A 23,971-nucleotide genomic window follows, 5' to 3' on the forward strand; every position below is an offset into this window, starting at 1 on the left:
AGCTTGGAGAAGACGAAGGAAGCTCAAGGCACACAATAGAGAGTGTGTTACTTAGTGCGCAATGGAAAGATGGATAGCCCTAGAGTGATGGGAGTATATACGATGCTCGGGGGAAAAAAACTCCTAAAGAGGGAAAAAATGCCCCGGCGGTCCTAGTGTGTTCACACACATCACTACCACATGTATATGGTAACAAATCCCCCCTCGAGTGATGCGGTGAACGAGAGCTGGCACATGAGTAAAGGGAAGTGCCATGCCCTGAGGACATGATCAATCCACAAAGGGGAGTAAGCCCAAAGCTTTGCAAAAAGCTTCAAGCTTCTCACGAGACAATGCCTTTGTGAAAAAGTCTGCAAGGTTGTCCTGTGTTGGCACATAAGCCAAGCTGATCTCTCCTGCTGAGACCCTCTCCTTGACATAGTGGTAATGCACCTCAATGTGCTTTGAGCGAGCATGAAAAACTGGGTTCCTCGCAACTACCAATGTGCTCTGACTGTCACTGTAGATAGTGTTGGCAGTGTCCTTTCCAACACCCAAATCAGCCATTAGGCGTCTGAGCCATACACACTCAACCGTAGCTATGAAGACTGCCCTGTACTCAGCCTCACAACTCGAAGTGGCCACAGTAGGTTGCTTCTTGCTCAACCATGATATACATAAACTGTCAAGCATGAAACAAAAACCACTTGTGGACACTCGCGTGTCAAAACAACCAGCCCAATCTGAGTCCGAAAAAGCATGTAAGTCTGGCGGCAATGATCCCCCCTTGGGATAAAACAAGCCAAGATGTAAAGTGCCACTAAGGTAGCGGAAAATCCTTTTGACAACCTGCCAATGCTTAGACCCTGGGCTATGCATAAATCTGTTGACCTGTGAGACTGCAAACTGAATATCTGCCCTCGTGTTGCATACATAAATGAGGCAGCCAACAGCAGTTTGGTAAAGAGTAACATCAGCAGGATCGCCAGCATCATGTAGACTTAACTTCAAACCTGTTTCCATGGGAGTGGCAATAGGTTTGCAATCCTCAAGTCCAAACTTACATAGCAATGTCTCTATGTAACTTTTCTGACATAAGGCAAAACCACCATCACACTGCTTAAACTGTATACCCAAGTAATGATGCAACAGCCCCAAATCTTTCATCTTGAAAGTAGCATTCAAATCAGCCTTAAATTCAGCAATATGTCTCTCCTTTGGTCCAGTGATCAGCAAATCATCGACATAAAGAACCAAAATGAGAAGTACATCACCCTCACGCTTTACATACAATGTGCCTTCTATTGGACTGTTACAAAAGCCTCGTTTGACCAAATGAGTGTCAGCTTTCTCATACCAAGCACGAGGAGATTGCTTCAACCCATACAAAGACTTCTTACATCTACACACTTTGTCCTCTTGTCCTTTTATGACAAAACCGCGAGGCTACGTTACATAAACTTCCTCAAATATGTCACCATTCAAGAAAGCAGTAACAATGTCTGATTGATGAACATACCAACAAAAATGAGCTGCCAATGCACATAGAAAACGCATAGTAGTCATACGACAACTACGAGCAAAAGTCTCTTCATAATCTATGCCTTTTTGCTGTGCATAACCCTTTGGAACAAGTCGAGCCTTATGGCGATCGATCTCACCATCCGGCTTGCGTTTCAACTTGTAAACCCACTTCGTACCAATGGCCTTTTTGCCAGGAGGCAAATCACATAAAGTCCATGTGTCATTTTCTATAAGTGCATCGTATTTTGATTGCATGGTAGCCATCCAATTATCTGAATTCTGTGCTTCATCAAAAGACAGAGGCTCCTCAACATCATGTAAGCTAGACACAACCAAAGCATAACAATCTGATGCATAAGATGCATGGCGAGAGCCTGAACGAGTACGACTAGACAAAGGTGCATCCAATTTACTGTCGCACAAAGTGTGCACCATCCATTTTGGCATACCTCTGGCCTGCTCATTTTCAGCCCTTTCGTCATCGAGTACATCATGTACATCTACATCAGTAATAGGCTAATCTGTAACATTTTCAGAAACCCCCATAGGCTGTACATTTGCCTCATTGGAACTTACATTCGTATTTCCACCATTGAAAAGAGGTAACAAAGTGTCATAAATGTCCTGTGAGCTTACATTACTGTCTCTAGTACATGACAGCAAGGGCTGACCAGAATCTTTCACAAACACTACATCCCATGAAACCAGAATACGCTTTGTTTGCGGATGATATAACCTGTAACCTTTGCTTTCAGCACTATAACCAACAAAAATACATTTGATAGCTTTATCATCCAATTTTCTGCGCTATGTTTGTGGCACCAAAGCATATGCCAAACAGCCAAAAACACGTATGTGCTCAATAGAAGGCTTTCTATCATGCCATGCTTCATATGGAGTAATAGACTGCAAAGCTTTCGTAGGACACCTGTTTAGTACATAGTGGCACACATGATGGCCTCAAGCTAAAAGAATGCGGCAAAGCTTGACTTTTGACCATACATCGTGCCATTTCCGTAAGTGACCTGTTTTTCCTCTCAGCAACACCATTTTGCTGAGGTGTATAAGGCACTATACATTGGTGTTTTATCCCACGACTAGCCAGAAATGCATTAAATTCATGAGACATATACTCCCCCCCTCGATCGGAACGGAGGGTGCCCATAGTACATTTTAAGACATTTTCAGCCATAGCCACAAATTGTTTGAAGCACATAAAAACTTCGGACTTCGCTTTAAGCGGAAATACCCATGCATGCCTAGAGAAATCATCAAGGAAAGTCACGAAGTAAAGGTAATTGCCCAAGGACGGAGTTTGCATGGGCCCACAAACATCACTATGCACAAGCTGCAACCTGCATGTGGCCTGAACTGAACCATCCTTTGGAAACTTAGAACACTGCATCTTACCCAAAATATAGCCTTCACAAACATGTTTGACAAGTGCTTCAAGAGGCGGCAAAGAAGCAACCATGTCAGATTTCTGCAAACACAGCAAACTGGCAAAATTCAAATGACCAAATCGTGCATGCCAAAGTTTTGCATCTGAAATAGCCCTTGAATCTGCAACAGCATTTGCAAAATTTTGTCCACACTTGTCATACAAAGTGAGCTTATACAGCCCACGGCATAAAAGGCCAGATGCAACAATTTCATCACCAAAACTGAGATCATGAACTATGCATCTGTCATCCACAAATTTGACTACAAGTCCAAGTCTAGCAAGTGCGGATACACACAAGAGATTCTTCTTGATCCCAGGTACATAAAGTGCATCAACAAGTATGAAGGAACTGCCATTTGTAGCAGTAAGCACAATCTTCCTAACTCCCTGAACCGGATAAGAGACATTGTTTGCACAAGTGACTGAATTCCCATGAGGGACAGACTCAAGAGAGGTAAACAATTCACGATGTGAGGCAATGTACTTTGTAGCACCACTGTTGAAATACCACACATGTGAATCTGCAGCAACTGACAAGCAATCATCATGGACAGCAGGATTGTAAGTGCACTCTGCGCTAAAAGCCCATTCTGCATCAACATCAGCAACACAGTCTCCTTTCACAGAAGACTCAACAATGGCTACATTTGTAGTGGAACCAGCATTTGCAGTGGAACCACCCTCTTTCTTCTTAGCCTCTTTGGCCTTCAACTTAGGACACGATTTGATCAAGTGATCATTAGCTTTACAATAATGGCAACGCATTTTCTTTTTGCCCTTATCACCAGAATTGCCAAACGATGTGCTGCCAGCAGAAGCATTGGGAACAGAAGTTTTGCCACTCGCAACCGAACCATAAGAAGTGGCCGCATTGTTGTTACCACCCTTTCTCTGAGAAGCAATAAAAGCATGTTCAACTACACGTTGTCTAGTCCTGTTTTTTCTGGAAAGGGAGTCTTGCACCAGCACTGTGCATAATGCATCAAACTTGACAACTTCTGGATTTCCTTGGGTCATCAGTCTCCAAGTACTAGCAAAAGTCTGATAGGAATCTGGTAAGGCATCAAGAACAGTCTGCACAAGGGAACTGTCTGAAATGACTTCACCAGCAGAAATAAGTTGCTCATTGATATCCTTGACACCAGCAAGGAAAGTCTTCATATCATCTTCCTCATGCATAATCTTCGACTCCAACTCTTTACACAGCAAAGCAATTTTAGCCTCATTGCGACTTGCATAAAGACCAACCAAAATATCCCAAGTCTGTTTTGCAGATTTTGTTGAACGGATGTGAGGAACAATGTTGCGCTCAATGCAATCAATGCATGAGCCTGCGCATCCTTTACATCCCAACGAGCTTGTTCTGCCGTAGGCAAAACAACTCTAATAGCAGCAAGACCTACAATGTAGTTGTCGTCCCGCATTCCCCGTTCCTGGTAACTATGCTCCAAACACGGTAGGATGTAGACACATTGTGGTACACTTTTTTGCTGCCACGCAGAGCCCACCATGCTATGTATACGTACATGAGGACGCCTAGATAGAGGAGGTTTCCTCGCATACGGACGCTCTTCTTGGGCCTGGGCTAGACAATCTTTGCAGTCACGCCTATCTTGGGGACGCTCGGATGCGGATTATTCCCCATCCAAGCCAGCTTCGAAGATAGCACAATTAACTGTTGTTGCAGCATCGGTTCTTTCTCGTACCCCATGAGGATTGTCTCATGGAGCGTGCAAGGATTAGGTGGGCCCCAGTTTCAGCACCAGCAGGGTCGATTGCGCCAGGAGCTTCAACAATGCCTTGTGGGCGGAGAGATCTTCTTATGTTGCAGGAGCATCATCTTTGTGAGAGCCACATTAGACGATGTGGTCAGATTTTGCGTGGTCGATATGAGACATTTTGGTCAGCTGCATTTGGACCTGGTGGTATCTAGGAAGGGGTATGTATCTATGACTATTGCAAAGTCATGGCAACAAGCCATTATGAGAGAGGTATTATTGTGCTTGGCAAAGCTCAGTGGATTACTATGCAGGTTCAAGGTTGCCTCATGGGCTTCCTGAACATCTATGTAATGTGGCAAGTGGACGTGCACAGTTTTGGTCTCACATTGTAGAGTCTCTGCCGCATGCAGAGCAATGGTGCACTAGGGGTGACTTCAACATGCTGGAGGACCCCTCTGACAGAATTGGAGGTTGCCATGCTACTGTACACGAGGCTGAGTTGGCGGCTTGGGAGAGTCTATGTATGACCTTGAGGGTTTCGGATGTTTGGTAGCATTTAGGCTTTGTGAGGCCCCCAGACAACCTGGCCTTCTCTCGCTCGGACCGCAGAGTAGGAGGAGTGAATCTATCTCGGATAGATCACTTCTATGCCAGTGACCACATCTGTGACATGGGTGGATCTGTTTGCATTTTGTCTGGGACATCTTTTTCGGACCATGCACCAGTGATCCTCACTCTGACAGACATGATGCTACGCATCCCTGAGAGGATCTTGTTGGACTCAGAGCTCAGAGGAGGGGGAGTATGATGCTACGCATCCCTGAGAGGATCTTGTTGGACTCAGAGCTCAGAGAGCGAGTGGTGGCTCTTTGGACAGAGGGCTTAGACACGCAGGACTCCCCTGCTAACAGAGTGGCCTCTGGACTTGATGAGCTTAGTCGTTTCTTCCTCCAGGAGTCTATGGCTCGTCTGGCTACACCTAGGGAGGAGGAGAAGCGTCTCCGATTGGGCGTTACTTCCTTCCACAGGATGCAAGAGCCGCACCCAGACAGTCCTTGGTTGGAAGAGCAATTGCAGCAGGCTCATCAAGAGTTGGCCAGCATTGAGGAGCAGCGCCATGAGTTTGCTTTCCATCGACAGGCATCTCAGTGGACCCAGGTGGGTACCCAAGTGATAGGGCGTTCTTTGAGACAGTGGGACCCCGCCATGTGCACACGAGTGTCAGCCATTTGAGGAGACCCGACGGGTCAGTTGCTTCACAGCCAGAGGATAAGTGTGCAGTTGCTACTGACCTTTACCGTGACCTGTTATCAACAGAGCGTCAGGATGCATACAGAGAGTAGGTTTGGGCACAGATGCCTTGTCTTGTGACTGAAGAGATGCGCCAGAGGCTTGAGCTGCCTCTACAGCTAGAGGAGCTCCATGAGGCCCTCAAAGCACTTCCCCAAGGTAGCTGTCCAGGTCAGGATGGTTTGACTCCCAATTTTTCTTGGAGTACTGGGACTTGCTTGGCTCAGATCTTTGCAACGCATTTCAGTACATCTTGCACGCATGAGAGATGCTTGACAGCATGAGTGAGGGCTTGATCTACCTCATTCCCAAGGAGGGAGGCTCCTTGGACGAGATTCGTCGACAATGGCGGCCTATCACCATCCTCAACTCAGCCTACAAAATTCTAGCCAAGGCTCTGAGCTTGAGGATTCAGCCACTTCTAGAGAGCATTATACATGGGACCCAGACAGGTTTTGTCAAGGAGCGCAGTATCCTTGACAACATCTTCACTTTTTGGGAGGCGTCTGCCCTCGCGTGCCCCGAGGTGAGGATCTGGTGATACTTCTCGATTTTGAGAAGGCTTATGACAAAGTTGACTGAGACTTCTTGGAGGGCACTCTACGTAGGATGGGTTTCTCAGACGCTTGGATCAGAGGTGTGTCAGCTCTCTATAGACGTGCACAAAGTCAGGTGCTTTTGGCAGGCGGTAGAGGCGACCGGCTTACACGCTCAATCAGACCGTGTTGCCCTCTAGCCCCCTTCCTCTTTCTGTTCTATGCCGAGGCAATGAGCAGATTCTTGGTTTCACAACAGGTTGGTCTGCATGGCTTAGCGCTCCCTATTCGGGGCGATGAGCTATTGGATGCTGACTTTGCCGACGACTCAGCTCTGTACTTGGAGGGCCAGGAGGCCAACCTGCTCAGGTGTGAGCAGGCTCTAGAGACGTTTTGATGTGCATCAACGCACTGATCAACTGGAGGAAGACAGTGGCTTTCTGGGTTGGCAGTGCTCCTACGCCTGGTTGGTTGCCAGGTGAGGGCTTTAGATGGATTCCCCCAAGGATTGCAGTTCGCTACTTGGGCTATCTTGTTGGCTTGGACTTGTCTCCTGAGCAGCAGACTGCTCCCCTCCTCTTGTCCATCAAGAGGAAGTTGCTACACTGGAATTCGGCACGGCTCTCTTTGATAGGCAAAGTTGTAGTGGCCAACCAGGTGTTGTTGGCTACTATGCTGCACGCTGCCATGTCAACATGCTTCTGCGATTTTTGGGAGAGGCGAGTGAACGGCATCTCACCATCGAGAGCGAACCTCGTCAAGTGGCTGGTTCTTCAAATACTTTACGTATTTTGGGTCCTTGGAGTACTTGATCATTTGTTTGGCGCATATCTCAACCTACCATTGGAATCTCCGTTGATGCCCTCCATTCCCTCGCTGGGATTGGAGTGATCTCCATCTTCTTGAAGTCCGATCATGGGGGAATGCTTTCCTCTCTCTCATATTCACTGCTAGAACCCATGTTTGTTGTGCAGGAAAAAGGATCGGATCACCGAAGGAGAAGGATCATTTGGGCTCTGATACCATTGTAACAGGCTTGGACACTACAAGCGAGAAATCAATTACAACACACATGAGAAAACTGCAACAACAAAACTTAAAATAAAGAGAGAGAGAGAGAGAGAGAGAGAGAGAGAGAGAGAGAGAGTTGACACGAAGCAGCGGATTTCCACTTCCACATGCACTAGCCCCAAACTTTGGTGCCCCTTTTCGAACTTCTTTCTTTATTGCTTCACAAAGGTACAATAGTCGGGCCTTTGCTTTGTTTCCTCTGAACCTGGGAATGCCACAGAGAGAGAGAGCCCTCAATACATATTTGAAGGCCCCTGGCCTAAAGCGTATGCCATGAAAATCATCTGCTCCAAAAGCTTCAATTTCAAAAGCACATGCCCAAGGCTGATTTTCGTGAAACGCAACAATTTGTACAATTAACATGTCGGCACGCTTCCGCGTTTTTCGGGTTTTGCCGTACGCTGCATCACGAGATTATGACAACCAATATATATATTTGCTGGTTTCTTTCCCTTGATTTTTATTAAATTTTTGGGACCCTCTTCTTAAAATCACAAATGCCCGGACATTGTTTAGCCAGTGTGAAACGGACATTGGCCGAGAGTTTCACCCACAGTCAGGAAGGGCAGGTCGCCACGAGATAGTCGGGCCAGTCGGCACTGAAACCCGAGCAGTAAAAGGTTGGCTATGCTCAGTTCAAAGTCATTTAGGCCCCTTGGCAGGACTTTAAGTTGGTAGGTGAGTCAAATGGACACATGGCAGTAGGGGAGCTACATGCAGGCCAACACACACTTTCCAGAAGCCTCATCCAAGAGGGGGCGCCCATTTTTGAGAGGGGGCTGATCTCTGGACTTCATAAATGTGCTACACTGTGTGTGAGTAGTGGATGTAGGTGATCACAGCTTTGATGGAAAGCTTGCCTTCTCCCTTGCTCTATGTACCGCGATGATTTGCTCTCGCGCATCTCTCTCTTTCCCTTTGCACATATGGAAATACCCTTCTAGTTGGGTTTCTTAGATGACCATATACAGTTTTGGGGGTTTTATGTGCATTTGCCAAGGCAAGAGCCTTTTGTACAAGAGCCAGATTAGCTAATTGCTAATCCCCTTCAAGTACACACAATTCCATCGCGAAGGAATGAGAAAATGGAGAGTTTTCTTGCTTGAAAACTTATCCGAATTACAGGGGAACTGTCCCATTGCGTGTGGAAACTTCTGAGACATGCGTATGGTTAGGGTTTTGAAAACCCTAATCCCCTATCTTGCCTTCACACATCACCTCACTTATGACATACGCAATTCTTGAAACACTATAGTGCTTCCGATGTTCCAGGAGAATACTAGTGTGTCATCAAAGAATCCTCCTATCAAGGCTCAGTATGGACTAAAGATACAATCCATCGTTCAATTGCATGTGGCAGGAGCCGAAAGGCATGACGAAAATTCATATGGTCCGAAGGTCGTGTAGCAAGAATCTTGTTGGCATCCTCAGGTGCTATATGTATCTAATGATACCCACTACTTAAGTCTATGCGACTAAAGATACTTGCACCTTGTAGCTTATCGAGAATATCATCGATTCGAGGAATGGGCAATCAATTCTTAATCATGATCTTGTTTAGAGATTGGTAATCTATGCGCATAAGAACTACACAAGTAGAACTGGAGAGTGGTAGGGAGAAGTAGCCGGCCCTACAGACCTTCTCTAGAAGCTAAGATGTCGCTTCCGTTTCTCCATTTCAGTATTCCCTTGAACACCAGGAATAGAGTTAGAGCTTCATGGAGCGGGTTCCTTCTTCAACGATGCTTGCTCTTGGCCCTACTGCTAGGTAGGGTAGTCGAGCTTCATGTGTCCGTTCTCTCCACAATAGAAACATCTTGCTTCTTCCTTGAAGGTCTAAAGCTATGTAGGTGAGAGATAATTGATTCTCTTGCTGGTGCCCTCTTGCTTCTTAGACTGATCAAAGTCCCCACAAGGGTGCTTTCTGTTTTGGCTTCAAGTTTCTTCGTATACTGCTCTTTGCCTTGCAAAGTAAGTGCTCTCTTCCATCTTTTTGGGAGTCCCAGTGGACTTCAACAATGACTGTTGACTCCATCATCTTTTGAAGGGTATCATGAGGATACACCTTCATGCTCTTCCAAAGCTACGCTTGAAGGCCTGCTTCAAATTTTCTGATCTTTTCCTAGTCAAAAATTTTCATAAAAGGTGTAACCTTTTAAGAGAACCGACCCAAACTTGTCAACATAATTTGTGACCTTCTCATGTTCCTTCTAAGCAAGCTAGTCCCATTCCTTCCGAATGTCCTTCTTGAAGTCAAGAGGAAGAAATTGTTCATAAACTTTAGATTTAAATGGAGTCCAACTTCTTGCTTGAGTTTCTTCCAGACTCTTTGCTAGTCCTTGAGATGCATCCCAATGTCATGCAGCTTGGATTTCTCAGTGAAGTTTCCATTTGCAAAAGCAACTTCTATCTATCTGATCAACGAGAGAGCCTTAGAGACATCCTTTTGTCTAGTGTAGCTGTCAAACTTGACATCTTTATCACAAGATTTGAAAACTCGCATCTTTCAGTGATGCTTGCGACTGGCCTTTTTGAACTTGAGTTTTTCTTTAGAATCACGTAAAGTAGTAGGTGCTTTCCTCTTAGAGAGGGTTTAGATACTGATGAGAAGTAGAAGTGGTATAGTCAGGTGAGTATGATGGAGAAGAGATATATATGTCTTGCTACCATTGAGAAGAGAGAGAGCACAATCTTTTTCCTAGCCTTTGCTCTTGGCAACCGGATTGTCCTAATATAGAGATCCCTTGTGCACTTTGGCACCTCGATTCTCGTTTCCTCTTGCCGGTTGTCACCTCCGACAATGTTTTCTTGATGCCCATCAACATCCTTCTCTTGGGGCTTCTTGAGACCGTTCAAAACCTTTTGGACATGATACCTCTGGCAGAGTAAGGAGTTGTAGTAACTCTGCAAATTGAACTTGTACCTGTTGAAGCTCTTCTTCAGTAGTCTCCTTGACTCGTCATGGTACCTCCTCATAATTGTCCTTTTTAAAGTAAGAGAGGCAAGCTTGCTTTGATACCACCAGCACAAACAAGAGTGCACACAAACGATTAATAGATTTGAATGAATAAAATTTGGCAAGAAAAGGGAGAAGATAGACACACTATTGGGGACCAGGAGATGGGCTGGTCCCCCACCCCCCCCCAAAGAGTATCTTTATTACTTGGGAGAATCTTTGACAAGCACAAGAACCAAAGAAACCCTCCGTTTCAGATCTCAAACTCTTATGTACTTTCCTTCATAGAATTTGGCAGAGAAAAGGGAGAAGATCGACACACTGTTGGAGACCATAAGATGGGCTGGTCCCCCCGGCAACCCCCCTCCCCCCCACCACCACAAAGAGTATCTTTATTACTTGGGAGAATCTTTGACAAGCACAAGAACCAGAGAAACCCTCCGTTTTAGATCTCAAACTCTATCGTACTTTCCTTCCCGTTCGGGAGCTCGAGAGATGGAGCTCTCTAATTAGTGATCCTCCGATTTACTCTTAGAACACGATGGCCCTGCAAACCGTCTCGCATTCCAGAAAAGGATTCCGTTTTCCGGAAGCCCTCGACTGTACGTCAAAGCCTCCTTGCTCAGAACTCAGAGGTAGTGTACCTCCAAAACACAAACACAGTAGCAAACTTTGCGAGAACTCATACACAGATCATCACCTATTGCTCCCACCATGGAAGCAACCTCCGATCACGAACTCATCGCGCGAACTTGCTGGACCATCACACAGCGAAATCTCCTCATCCTCTTCTCCCACGCGCCTGCTATGCATCTGATGTAGAATTGGGGCGGCCAGGCAAAATTAAAAATGGTATGAACCTGTTAAAACTCAATAAAACTTATGAGCTGAAAATTATGCTGGCACAAACATAGCCCAGGCATCCCTCAATGCAGTCGCATACACAGTGTGATGCAGACATAGACTCCTTTATAAAAAGCATCTGCTTTCCCCGAAAGCACTTAAAAAGCAGCTCGATTTTTTAGAAAGCATCTGCATTTCCTCAAGCTACTTAGAACCCATCTTTGTTCAAGCGCTTGCATCTTACGCATAACTCATCCTCACTCCGGATTTCCTCGCTCAGACCATGGAGTATTTCCCTAACTGAGGTTCCGATCACCCATCATGTGATCAGGAAATAATTACTGCTCAGCCTCTCATCCACCGAACTTACGAAAGAACCCCTTAGTGATGCTTTACGTCAATAACACATCAAAGATGTCCGTTCCCGGTCTCATACCTGCCAAGTCCCAAGATTAAGAACCGAAGCAAGGTATCGCTTGCTGCTGCTGCACGCTCCCCCCCTTGCACCATCGCTACCCCTCACCCCCTTCTCTCTCTCGCCCTCGCGCTGCCCCCAGCCCCCCGCGCGCTGCCCCCCCCCCTCGCCCTCGCGCTGCATCCCCTGCCCCCTCTCGCCTTCGCGCTGTTTCCCCCACCCAGCCCAGCCCGCCACCTACTGCCCCCTGCTGCCCGCCGCCCTCCCCCCTAGCTGCCCCCTAGCCCGCCGGCTGCCCCCCCCATTCCTTGGCTGTTTTCTCCCGCCGCCCCCCCCCTCGCAGCCTTCTGTACCCGTGCTCGCCTCTTTTTCCTTCACTCCATCCCCCCCCCCCCCGTCCGCATTATCCCCGAAGGGTTTTTTGCGCCTGGCTCTGCAACACTTTTTCTTCGGACAAGTGTTCGGCGTACTCGGTTGCAGATTGTTCTTCTCCGTCCGCTTCTTCGACTCAGCAGTAGACACAGATGGAGGCTCCAGCTCCGCCACAGAGGGACTCGCCTGAAGCCCCCTCGCCCAACCCCGCTGAGCCCACCATTCGACTTGCTCTTTCGCCGACAGAGAAAGCGAGCCTTGCCGCAGAGGTAGAGCGCTTGCAGGCGACTTCTGTCATCTGCAAGGTTCTCGGCACCCGTCCTAGCAGAGGAGAGCTGCGAGACCTTCTCCAGGCCCGCCTTCTCGCAGAGGTGGGCAAGATTTTGGATGTCCAGATCCTCGGACGGGGGTACTACCAGATCGAGTTCGAGACTTCCGAGATGGCCTCCAAGGTCATAGCTATGAGTCCACTGGCTATCCGAGCATCACACGCCCACTTTCGACAGTGGCGTCATGGTTTTGACCCGACTTCGGATGTGCTAGTAGAGGAGGCAGACATCCCCATCTCAGTCTGCTTTCCGGGTTTACGGAGGGAGTACCTTCCACTTCTCTCCAGGATTGGCTCCGTCATCAGGAATGTTCGTACAGCAGCATCAGTAGCTGCCAAGGCGGCCGGCATCCCTTCAGTTCGAGTTTTGGTCAGAGATACCCACACGCTCCCGAAGGTCATCCTTCTGCCTCGGGTGAGTGGGGGTTGGTTTAGACAGAGCGTGGAGTACTCGGGTCTCCCGAACCAGTGCTTCATTTGCAGACAGATGGGCCACCTAGCGAAGGCCTGTCCACGGAGGAGGCCACGACCTCCACCTCAGCCTCAGCCCTAGCCTGCCAAGGCTGGGCCGCAGCCTCAGCCAGCGACAGCGCACAGATTCTGAGCCACCCTCCAAGCCTGGGGCTCCAACGGAGGAGGGGTGGCAGCAGGCCCGTGGCCGTCGACGCCAGGGGCCACAACGACAACCTGACACTGACAGTGGCCCTCAAGTGCCTACTCAGCAGCAGTGGGTTCCCACGGGGAACCACTTTGGTCCTCTTGAGCAGGAGGAGCCCCCTATGCCAGCCTCCACTTCCGCTTCACCCTCGCCAGCCCCCCCACCTTCAGATTTCCCCTCTTCCTCCTCATCCCCTCCCTCGCCCTCTGCTCCCGCCCACTCCCCACCTCGCCCCCCTGTCTCTGTCGCCCCACCCCGCTTCTCTTCTCCTCCGCCCGCCCCTGCTCCTTCTCCCCCTCCTGCTTCAGTACCACAGTCGACTCAGGAGACTGGTCCCTCGCCGGCGGCTAGGAGATCTCTTGGCAGCGCTTTTGCCACGAGTCGCCTAGCGAGAGAGGGTCAACCCTTCTTGAGGCCCCCTCCGCAGATTCAGACATCTTCCCTTGCAGCTATCCCTCGTGGTCTGACGAGCATTGACCTCCGCATCGCTGGGACTTCTTCGATTACGGATTCACTCGCTTTCTCAGCGATTCCGCAGCAGACCACGAGGCAGCCTGCTTCAGGGTCCACGCTCTGTTCCTCGCCGCTAGGGGGACAGAGGCCCTGGACTCAGCAGTTGGTTTCTCCTTTCCCCTCTGTGGTAGGACCGAGACAGAGTGGTCCCTCGACTCAGTGGTGGGATAGTTGCATACATAGGTTCTCGAGTTCTCTCACCACATGGGAGAACTTGGAGTTACAGATTTGTTGCAGACTCTGTGGCCACTGGCCAAGTTTGCGGTGACACCCCCAGACTCAGCAGGATGTAGGCACATTGTGGTGTACTTTTTTGCTGATACGCAATGTTTGCCTTGCTATGTATACATCCATGAGGACTCCTGGACAGAGGAGGTTGCTCTACGCACGGCTCGCTCTGCTTGGGCTTGGGCCAGGCACTCACTACAGGCTCGCCTATCTAGAGGACGCTCGGATGCGGATTACTCCCCATCCAAGCCTGCCTCGAAGATAGCCCGTCTTGCTGCTGCGGCAGCATCTGTTCTCTCTCACTCCCCATGAGGATCGTCTCGTGGAACGTGCAGGGATTAGGTGGGCCCCAGTTTCAGCGACAACAGGGCCAATTGCGTCAAGAGCTTCAGCGTTGCCTTGTGGGAGGAGAGATTGATCTCCTTATGCTTCAGGAGCACCATTTGTCTAAGAGCCGCATTCGGCGATGTGGTCAGATTTTGCGTGGACATTATGATACCTTTTGGTCAGCTGCTTTTGGACCTGGAGGCATCCAGGGTGGGGTATGTATGACTATTGCGGACTCATTGCAGCAGGCCATTGTGGGCAGAGGGATTATTGTGCCAGGTAGGGCTCAGTGGATCACTTTGCACGTTCAGGGTGGCCTTGTGGGCTTCCTGAACATCTATGCACCCAATGTGGCGAGTGCTCGTGCAGAGTTTTGGTCACAGATTGTTGAGTCTTTGCCACAGGTTGACCATTGGTGTGTAGGAGGGGGCTTCAACATGTTGGAGGACCCCTCTGACAGGATCGGAGGCAGCCATGCTACTGTGCATAGAGTCGAGTTAGCAGCTTGGGAGAGGTTGTGTATGACTTTGAGGGTCTCGGATACATGGCAGCATTCTGGCTTTGTGAGGCCTCCAGAGAGTCTTGCCTTCTCTAGATCGGACCGCAGAGTGGGAGGAGTGAATCTATCGCGGATAGATCGCTTCTACACTAGTGACCACTTCAGTGACTTGGGGGGATCAGTGGGCATCCTGGCAGGGACATCCTTCTCGGACCATGCACCAGTGATCCTCACAGTGGCAGACAGGCAGAGAAGTGGGAGCACGATGCTTCGCATCCCAGAGCGGGTCTTGTTGGACTCAGCACTCAGAGAGAGGGTAGAGGCTCTTTGGACAGAGGGCATGGACAGCCAGGCTCTACCGGCAGACAGAGTGGCCTTAGGCCTAGCTCAGCTTAGCCACTTTTTTCTCCAGGAGTCTTTGGCTCGACGGGCTGCAGCGAGAGAGGAGGAGCAGCGTCTCAGACGAGGCATTGCTTCACTACAGAGGATGCAGGAGCAGCATCCAGACAGTCCATGGTTGGAGGAGCAGTTACAGCAGGCTCGACAAGAGCTTGCTTGCACAGAGGAGAGGCGCCATGAGTTTGCCTTTCACCAACAGGCATCTCAGTGGACTCAGGTAGGTGACAGAGTGACAGGTGCTTTTTTTGAGACAGTGGGACCTCGGCACTCGCATGCCAAGGTCAGTCAGTGGAGGAGACCCGATGGGTCAGTTGTTTGTGAGCCTGAGGATATGCGTGCAGTTGCTACTGACCTTTACCGTGAGCTACTGTCGGCTGAGCCCCAGTCAGAGAGACAGGATGCATGCAGGGAGCAGGTTTGGGCGCAGATGCCTTGTCTTGTGACTGAGGAGATGCGCCAGAGGCTAGAGATACCTCTTCAGCTTGAGGAGCTGCACACGGCTCTTAGGGCCCTTCCTCGTGGTAGCTGTCCAGGTGAGGATGGGCTGACTCCCAGCTTCTTCTTGGAGTACTAGGACTTGCTTGGCCCAGATCTTTGTAGTGCCTTTCAGTACATTCTGCACACAGGAGTGATGCCGGATAGCATGAGTGAGGGCCTGATTTACCTCATTCCAAAGGAGGGTGGCTCCTTGGATGAGATTCGACAGTGGCGCCCCATCACCATCCTCAACTCAGCCTACAAAATTCTTGCCAAGGCTCTGAGTTTGAGGATTCAGCCACTTTTGGAGAGCCTTATACATGGGACTCAGACAGGTTTTGTCAAGGATACTGCTACAAAATTCTTGCCAAGGCTCTGAGTTTGAGGATTCAGCCACTTTTGGAGAGCCTTATACATGGGACTCAGACAGGTTTTGTCAAGGAACGCAGTATCCTTGACAACATCTTCACTTTCTGGGAGGCTTCTGCCCTGGCACGTCTCCGTGGGGAGGACCTTGTGATTCTTCTTCTCGATTTTGAGAAGGCATACGACAGAGTTGACTGGGACTTTCTAGAGGGCACGCTTCGCAGGATGGGCTTTTCAGATGCTTGGCTCAGAGGGGTGTCAGCTTTGTACAGACAGGCTCACAGTCAGGTGCTTTTGGCAGGAGGTAGAGGTGAGCACTTCATGCTCACACGATCGGTCAGACAGGGTTGTCCTCTTGCCCCCTTTCTCTTTCTGTTCTATGCGGAGGCGATGAGAAGATTTTTGGTGTCACAGCAGGTTGGTTTGAGGGGCATAGCACTCCCTATACGGGGAGATGAGCTTCTGGACGCTGAGTTTGCCGACGACTCAGCCTTGTACTTAGAGGGCCAGGAGGCCAATTTACACAGGTGTGGGCAGGCTCTGGAGACCTTCTACTGTGCATCGGGCGCACTGATCAACTGGAGAAAGACAGTGGCTTTCTCGGTTGGCAGTGCTCCTGTGCCAGAGAGGATGCCAGGAGAGGGTTTCAGGTGGATTCCTCCAGGGACTGCGGTTCGATACTTGGGTTGTCACGTTGGTTTGGATTTGTCCCGCGAGCAGCAGATTGCTCCTCTTCTCCTGTCCATCAGGAGAAAGCTGTTACATTGGAGCTCAGAACGACTTTCGCTGGCTGGTAGAGTAGTAGTTGCCAACCAGGTGTTGTTGGCAACTATGTGGTGCATCACTTCTTGCTGGATCTTCTCGAGTTCTTGTATCAGCCAAGTAGAGAGGCTGATCAGGAACTTCCTTTGGTCAGGTCGCGACACTCAGATTGCTCGAGCCAAGGTGGCTTGGTCGGTCATCACAGTTCCTTGTTCTCAGGGAGGGCTTGGGATCATTGATCCAGCACAGCAGAGCAAAGCCCTTCTTGGGAAGTTCGTCATCAGAGGACTTCTTCCAGGCGAGGAGCCCTGGAAAGAGTTTTTGCTGCAGAGGCTTCGTGCCAGGGTGCCTCAATCAGGAGGCCCTTGGCAACCTTCGACCAGATGGATCTTTACAGAGTTGCGCCGAGTTGGTTTGAGCAGGAGACTGGAGGACCGATTCGCTGTGAGTTTGCTTCGTTCTTGGGAGCTCTTACGGCATGGCCTAGAGCAGAGACAGCCGACATGCACGGAGGAGCGCCTACGACAGCCCCTCGTCTGGAACCCCATGGTTAGCACTCAGAGAGGCCACTTGGTTGGGAGTAGGCCTCATGTTTCTTGGGGTCCCATGGCAGCAGGTCCAGCGCGCTCTCTAGGTGACTGGCTAGAGTTCACTGGTTTGTTAGAGGAGGTGCAGGCTGTCCAGCTACAGGGCATCAGAGGGGTTCACAGCATGTGTCAGGACATCTCAGAGTCAGTTCCAGCTGAGTGGCTCACGCCTCTCGAGCCAGTAGCACCCCGATGGATGGAAGCCTTCACACGACTGGAGGTTCTCATCTCAGTCAAGGCTTGTTCAGAGACTGTCCCAACCCTGTTCTTCGAGCTTCAGGGTGGGGGACGATTACAACGAGTTGCAATAGAGGCCCCGCAGGTAGCAGAGTGCTGTTTCCAGAGGATCCGAGTTGTGGGCATCTGTGGGAGGACATGCATCATAGACCCTGACCCAGCAGCTCTTGAGACAGGACACTGGAGGCTATGGGCTTGGGAGTGCTGTCCACTGGCACAAGTACAGTGGGATCTTGGTGAGTGGCTATGGAGGGACCCCTTCTCTTCTGCAGACCGCCCAGGAGTCCCTTTCTTTCAGTACACTGTTCGGCTTGGACGTCATATACTTGCAGCGCAGAGAGAGGCCCGCCCCGCTGCAGCACGTCATTGGCAGGAGGAGGGCCTCACAGTTGAGTTCTTGGCAGCTTTTTGGCAAAGGCTGTGGGACTCCAGACAGCCGAGGCGCATCACTTTGTTCCAGTGGTTGGTTGCACACAGAGCCACAGCAGTTGGGAGCTGGCTTGTGCATAGTGGTCTCTCGGCCGCATGTACAGCCTGTGACCAGTTGGTGGAGAGTCAGCGTCACTGTCTTTGGGACTGTCCCTCGGCCCAGCAGGTGTGGCTACGAGTTCTTCGGCTGATGCCTGCCCTCTCCTCAGCTCGACAGTACACTTGGGGGGCAGCGGCTTGGTCCACCCTCACGGGCCCGGCACTTCAGTTTGAGCTATCTTCCACCAGCAGGATGATAGTGTTACAGGGGGGGCGACCTACACTCCAGCCTGTTACAGATGTTACTCCACAGGAGTGGAGCAGTGAGAGAGAGGAGTGTTGGGAGCTCATCAGCGGCTTAGCTCTCTGGTTCATCTGGCGGGCCCGCTGTTTCCGCATCTTTGAGGCTCGCCTTGTGCCACCAGCAGACTGTTCGTGACTTTTGGCTAGAGCTGATCCATACTCTCAGAGGACAGCTTGAGGGACTACAGGGCAGCTCCAACCGCATGCGGGAGTGCCGAGAGGCTTTCCTTCGACTCTAGCGACCTGGGCCTTTCTACACCATGGTCCAGGGGGTGCTCAGATGGCACTACTGTCCACCTGTGTGGCTCTTCCCTCCTCCCATCTCTTGATTTAGCCCCATTGTATATATGCTGTTTTTTTCATTGGGAGAGTCTCCCCATCATGCTTGTTGTAGCCCTCTCCTGCAGAGGTGGATGTAGCCCTATGGGCAGTTTTCATTAACTAATAGAAGGATCTTTTTCTCGGAAAAAAAAGATGTCCGTTCCCGATTGCTTACTCAATCTTGTAGAGCTATAGTTACTAGCTTAACAGTTCTAATGTGCACAAATGTAAAGTCCTAATTTCATTAAATTACGCAGAAAATAAGAAAATAGCCTTAGCAACACACATTATGTGTATAGGCTCACAGAACAATTGTACACGCCCGGTTCACCAATTTAATAAAGAAATACCATAAGGGGCACCAGTGCTTTTAAGATGGGGCTCCCTGCTTCTGTGTCTTGGGTAAGGTGTTCAATCAAGTTCTATTTTGCTGTTTTCTGCTCACTTTGGTGTTGCTACAATGTATCTCCGGCCTGTTCAAGTTTAATTACGAAAAACACCAACACTTCCAAATTGGCCCCCTTTTATACTTGTAATTGACCCTCATATGATTCGAGTTACGTATCCCTTAAGCAAGATAAAAGGTGCGATGTACACACATAGTATTGAGGTACTGAAAAGATGCTATCTTCCAAGTGGTTTGCCCGTTTGACATGAGACCTGGGGAATGACTTGACCCTATCCTAATCTACATGCTAGGGTTGTCAGACCACTGAGTGTAGTAACACCCGCCAGACACCTTTTACAAGCCATTTGTGCAAAGAGGGCAACGACTAATCGGATGGACTTGTCGAGATGTGAAGGTCCTTTGAACAAGATCAAAAAATTGCTGGTACAATATACCCTAACCACTATAGACATTGTTTGGCTCTTGAAGTTAGTTCAGCATGTCCCAAGTGGCACATGTGACACAGCGCCACCTGTACATGCGACAAGGGAGCAGCACCCTCACAGATTTCAAAGGGAGAGCCAACTATGCAGGAGCTAGAGGAAAGACAGCCAAGAGAGAGGGTCTGTGTTGGAGCCAGAAGCTGCCCCCTCAAACCTCCTTTCCATGGTGGAGTTTTCAGCTGGTGAGATATCACATTTTAAAGAGATGGAAACTCCAGAGTTCCAACACAAGACTTTGCACTCTTCGAATGTTCCATCAGCCAAGCATCCGGGTGAATTTTCTTTACTCTTGGCTTCATGACACACTGCAAAGAGATGGACTCTCAGAAATAGACCGAGTTTTTCCTTTCAGCAAGAGGGAGGTCGATTTTTCTAGAGAGTGGGGGCTACTCCCGCAATGCACTTCGTGTTTAGTCAACAAATCACTATACATGGATGAAGATCTGTCGACTCTGTCTCTGTTCCACCAAGCTTAGCTGAGGAAGACATTGGATCTCAAGCCTACATGTCACTTTCTCGGAAGTTTGAGCTTCAACAGGGGGGTGGTCTAGATAGACGTATTATCTCTTTGGTACCTCCTACAAGATGAGCGGAAAGCCTCCTACTCTTTGACATCGCTTGTTTAGGAGACTGTATCCTATTTCAGTGTTGGACATAAGAAGAGCTTACGTTTTGTATGCAATAGACGATTAAGTCTTTCTGCAATTTGATGTAAGGAGTACATAAACTCGATAGTGTGGTATTTAGCAGAAGTAGGTGGGGCATTTTCTATTCAAAATGGAGGCTGCCCAATTCGTTGGGTGGCAAACAAGCTTTGGGCAGATTTGTGCAGCAGCTTCAACCTCAGCTTTTTTCCCTTTTAAGTAAGCTGCAAATATAATGGACAGCACAATGAATTCCATCAGCAGCTCCAGGTGTGACTACTTGTCCCTTTCCATTTCTTCCATGCATGCATTCACACATCCAACAAGAATCTCTACCTTCTAACTATGGGCTGATTCAGCAAATGAAAAGAATACCTAGAACTATAAGTGTTTCATGTAACTTACAGCGCGCAGTAAAGTTCTTCGATCTCTTTCTCTTAAGTTTCTTAATGCCTACAAGAGAAAACTCTTCAGTAAGCACAAGTGGAGTCAGAAAATTGTGCCAACTACTTTCAAAATAGATGTAAGATATAAGCAATCTCACCTGTTCAAGCATTTGTTGCTCCTCTCTGTGCTTTTCAGCATCCCTGTAACAAAAATAAGCTTTCATACACAAATTCGATAATCCAGCCACATAAAGACACAGAAGCAGCAGTTTTTTTTTTTTTGGGGGGGGAAATGGGAGCTATGTACTGTGTACAAAAGACCTCTGAGGATGCTCATTGGACCTCTCTCTCAGAAGAAGTACAAACTGGAGGAGTACAGTATGAGCGCTAGCTATACATCACGGTGGCATGTAGGAAGACTGCAGTATGAACCACCAAGGAGGTGCATAATGCCAAGTGAGGGGTCCATGATCCAGACTGAAAAATACTAAAGACCACACCCATAGCCAAACAAAAGAGTATCTACACCGCTCCGCTGCCCCAGAGGAGCCTACCATTGCATCCCACTGGCTGCGAAGCGTATGCAACAACTCTGCCCAGATAGCTGTCAAGGTGGTAGTAGTCAGGGAAGGCTATGAGCCCAAGATGTGAGTGCAGGGAGCCTTCCACATAATCCATGGCAAAATGCAAAAAATCCTGGCAAAAACTGTATCCGGCAGATGTAGATCAAACTAATGCATAGTGGGTGGAAACATATCAAGAGTGCCTCGCCCAAAGTCCCAAAATGTGAGCATGAAGACCGGATCTGTAGGAGAACCCTCAAACAGAGTGTGTGATCCCAGAAATCGCAATAGCCATGCAACTGTCCCCACATCACAAACCCATCATGAATGCCCTCCAAATCGGCTCGGCTACGGACATATCCAAAAGCAACGGCATAATAACAACTCCTGCTGTGTAGTACATCGCTGACATGTCGCGGCATGGCCAGTACATGTAGCCCAGGTGCCAACAAGGAGTCCTGCATGTGCAATCATCCAGATGAAATAAGATATCCAGCAGCCAACTTTGAGGCTCTAAATGCATGGACAAAACTGTGACTGAAAGCCAAGAGAGATGCGCTGCTGAGACCAGTGCCTCAATTGGCATGGACGGTGAGGGGGGTGTTTCTCCCTTACAAAGATCTGCCACCAAATGCAAACAGTGTACAGACACTAGCTCCCCATCAGTCTACTCAAGCCACTGCCACTCACCAAGATCCCATACCAACACCGCCAAGGGGCCTTCATCACAAATCCATAATCTCCAGAAAGTTTCCTTCTCTGTGGGGACAACCGGATCAACACAAGAGTGCTTGCCAAGGGAGCACACTACTCAAATAGGCTGCCAGTGAACATCCAGACGCTGATCAAGTGGTACCACACCTTGAAAGACCAGCCATCAATGATGACCATAATGACAGTCTCAGCAATGTCGAAACAATGCCGGAAGAAGTAAAAAATGTCTACCACCCCTCATGAGAAGGCAAGGTAGTTTGTTCTCTAATCATGGTGTGCCAGTCAGCTGGAATAGTGGTCAAATCTCTATCATGTGTGTAGCAAACCCACGCCAGATTCCATATGTAGCGCCGATGAAATCCGCAGCTAGCAAGGAGGCCTTAAACCAACTATGTAGAGATGTTGCTGGACCACGCTCCCATCTAGCCCAATGAATGTGAGTCCTCTTGCCAAGCTGTTGACCCTCTTGGTCGGATGGTGGTACCATGAGCTTACCAAATCAAGGGCAGCCTCTACAGCTGCTCCATGCATCGAGGTCTCTGTCAAATCAAAGCAAGACGCATAGTCAATCACATCCTCAACAAGCAACGCATGAAAGGTAACATATGCAAGGAGGGCATCCATGAATATGAAACAGATCATCGTGCGCCCAGAGCTATCACTCTCCATAGAGCAAAACAAGGACGGCATGGGATAAGGCATGATAAAGAAATTGCTTCCAAGGCTTGGCCCTAGGAAACAAACCTCGGATTATGAGCTTGGCAAGCAATGCGCCACTCTGCATCTTTGATCAATAATACCCAACCCTCCCTCCTACCGAGGCATAATAACAGTGGACCAGTGAGCTCTAGGTCACGTCTCTTTGGAGCCATCCAAGCCATCCCACAAAAAATTGCGCACTAAGCACCACAATCGGGTCGTAACTCTAGGGTGTAGAGTCAAGCAAGAGGTCGTAAACTAGGCTGCCACAAGAAGAACCTGGTTCACAATCAAAGCTCACTAGCTAAAGATAAATGCAAAGAGGACCAATGGCAAAGGTTCCTCCTTATAGACTGCAAGACCAACTCATACTATGCTCAAGCGATACATCAATGCCAACATGAAAACCCAAATGTCTACAAGTCTGACCTCGCACCAGCCAAGTGAAGTGGCCATGCACCCCCCCACTAACAGCCCTCATCAACTCCCACTATGGTAAATGATAAGAGCACCAATGGCCAAGCAAAAGGTAGTGAGAGTTACTCGTACGCTGTCCAAGATATGTAGATCATATTAAGCAAATAACAAGGTCACATACTCTTGGTCCAGCAAATCAAGGGACCCAGCCAAAGGCATAGTAAGACCGCACAACTACGGAGTCTCACCTATTAAGAGAAGCGGCACAGCCTCAACAAAGAACAGAAACAACTATGGCGTTGTCGAATGTGACCTTTGATAGTAACAGAGGCAGAACAATAGAGAGGCACAACTCCTGCAATTTACTGCAACAAAATGCCCATCCTCTACCGAATGTCCTCTAAAAAGTCCCAATCCACCTGATCATATGCCTTCTCAAAGCCGAGAGGTATTATAGCAATTGGGTGTCCTCACTATCGAGCCCACTCAACTACCTCAAAAAAGGTGAAAATATTGTCCAAGCTGCATCTATCATGAACAAAGCCAGTCTAAGAAGCATGAATAAGGTTAGGCAAGAAAGATCTCAAGCATGCACTAATCATCCGAGCCAAAATCTTATTATACACAGAGGACCAGAGAGTAATCCGCTTCCACTGTCACAAATAAGAGGAATCTCTGCGTTTCGGTACAAGAAAAATCAACCAAGAAGACAGTGTGGGAGGCATCGCTCCTCTAGCAAACATAGGTTGCAAATTGTGGAGCAAAACATAGCAAAGCATATCCCAACGCTACAAGAAGACCTGGCGTGTCAATCCATCCTCACCAGGACAAGAGGCAACATCAATACCAAGTACTGCATCACGTATCTTCTGCCTAGAGAATGGAACCATCAACATCCGCCGACACATATCCTTAGTAACTGCAGGCCAAACAGTTTAAGCAATATCAAGAACCTTATCTGGATCCTTGTGCAAACTGTCTACCAAGTCACATAAAGCTTGAACCAAGCTCCCAATGGGCCACTCCCAAAAAT

At 48.9% G+C, this 23,971-nt stretch overlaps 1 protein-coding gene across 1 annotated transcript in view; it reads right to left on the bottom strand.

The window, feature by feature from the left end:
• Window positions 1-23,971, bottom strand: part of LOC147426338 (small acidic-like protein) — a 90,890-nt gene that overhangs the window by 15,462 nt on the left and 51,457 nt on the right. Inside the window, exons 6-7 of the mRNA XM_086497891.1 lie at window positions 20,704-20,746; window positions 20,565-20,612 (exon numbers count right to left, since the gene is read on the bottom strand). Coding sequence (XP_086354017.1) covers window positions 20,565-20,612; window positions 20,704-20,746 — 91 coding nt within the window. The remainder of the gene's footprint in view (window positions 1-20,564; window positions 20,613-20,703; window positions 20,747-23,971) is intronic.

This window comes from Adiantum capillus-veneris, chromosome 24, assembly GCF_014529385.1.
Source record: "Adiantum capillus-veneris isolate H3 chromosome 24, ASM1452938v2, whole genome shotgun sequence".
NCBI lineage: Eukaryota > Viridiplantae > Streptophyta > Polypodiopsida > Polypodiales > Pteridaceae > Adiantum > Adiantum capillus-veneris.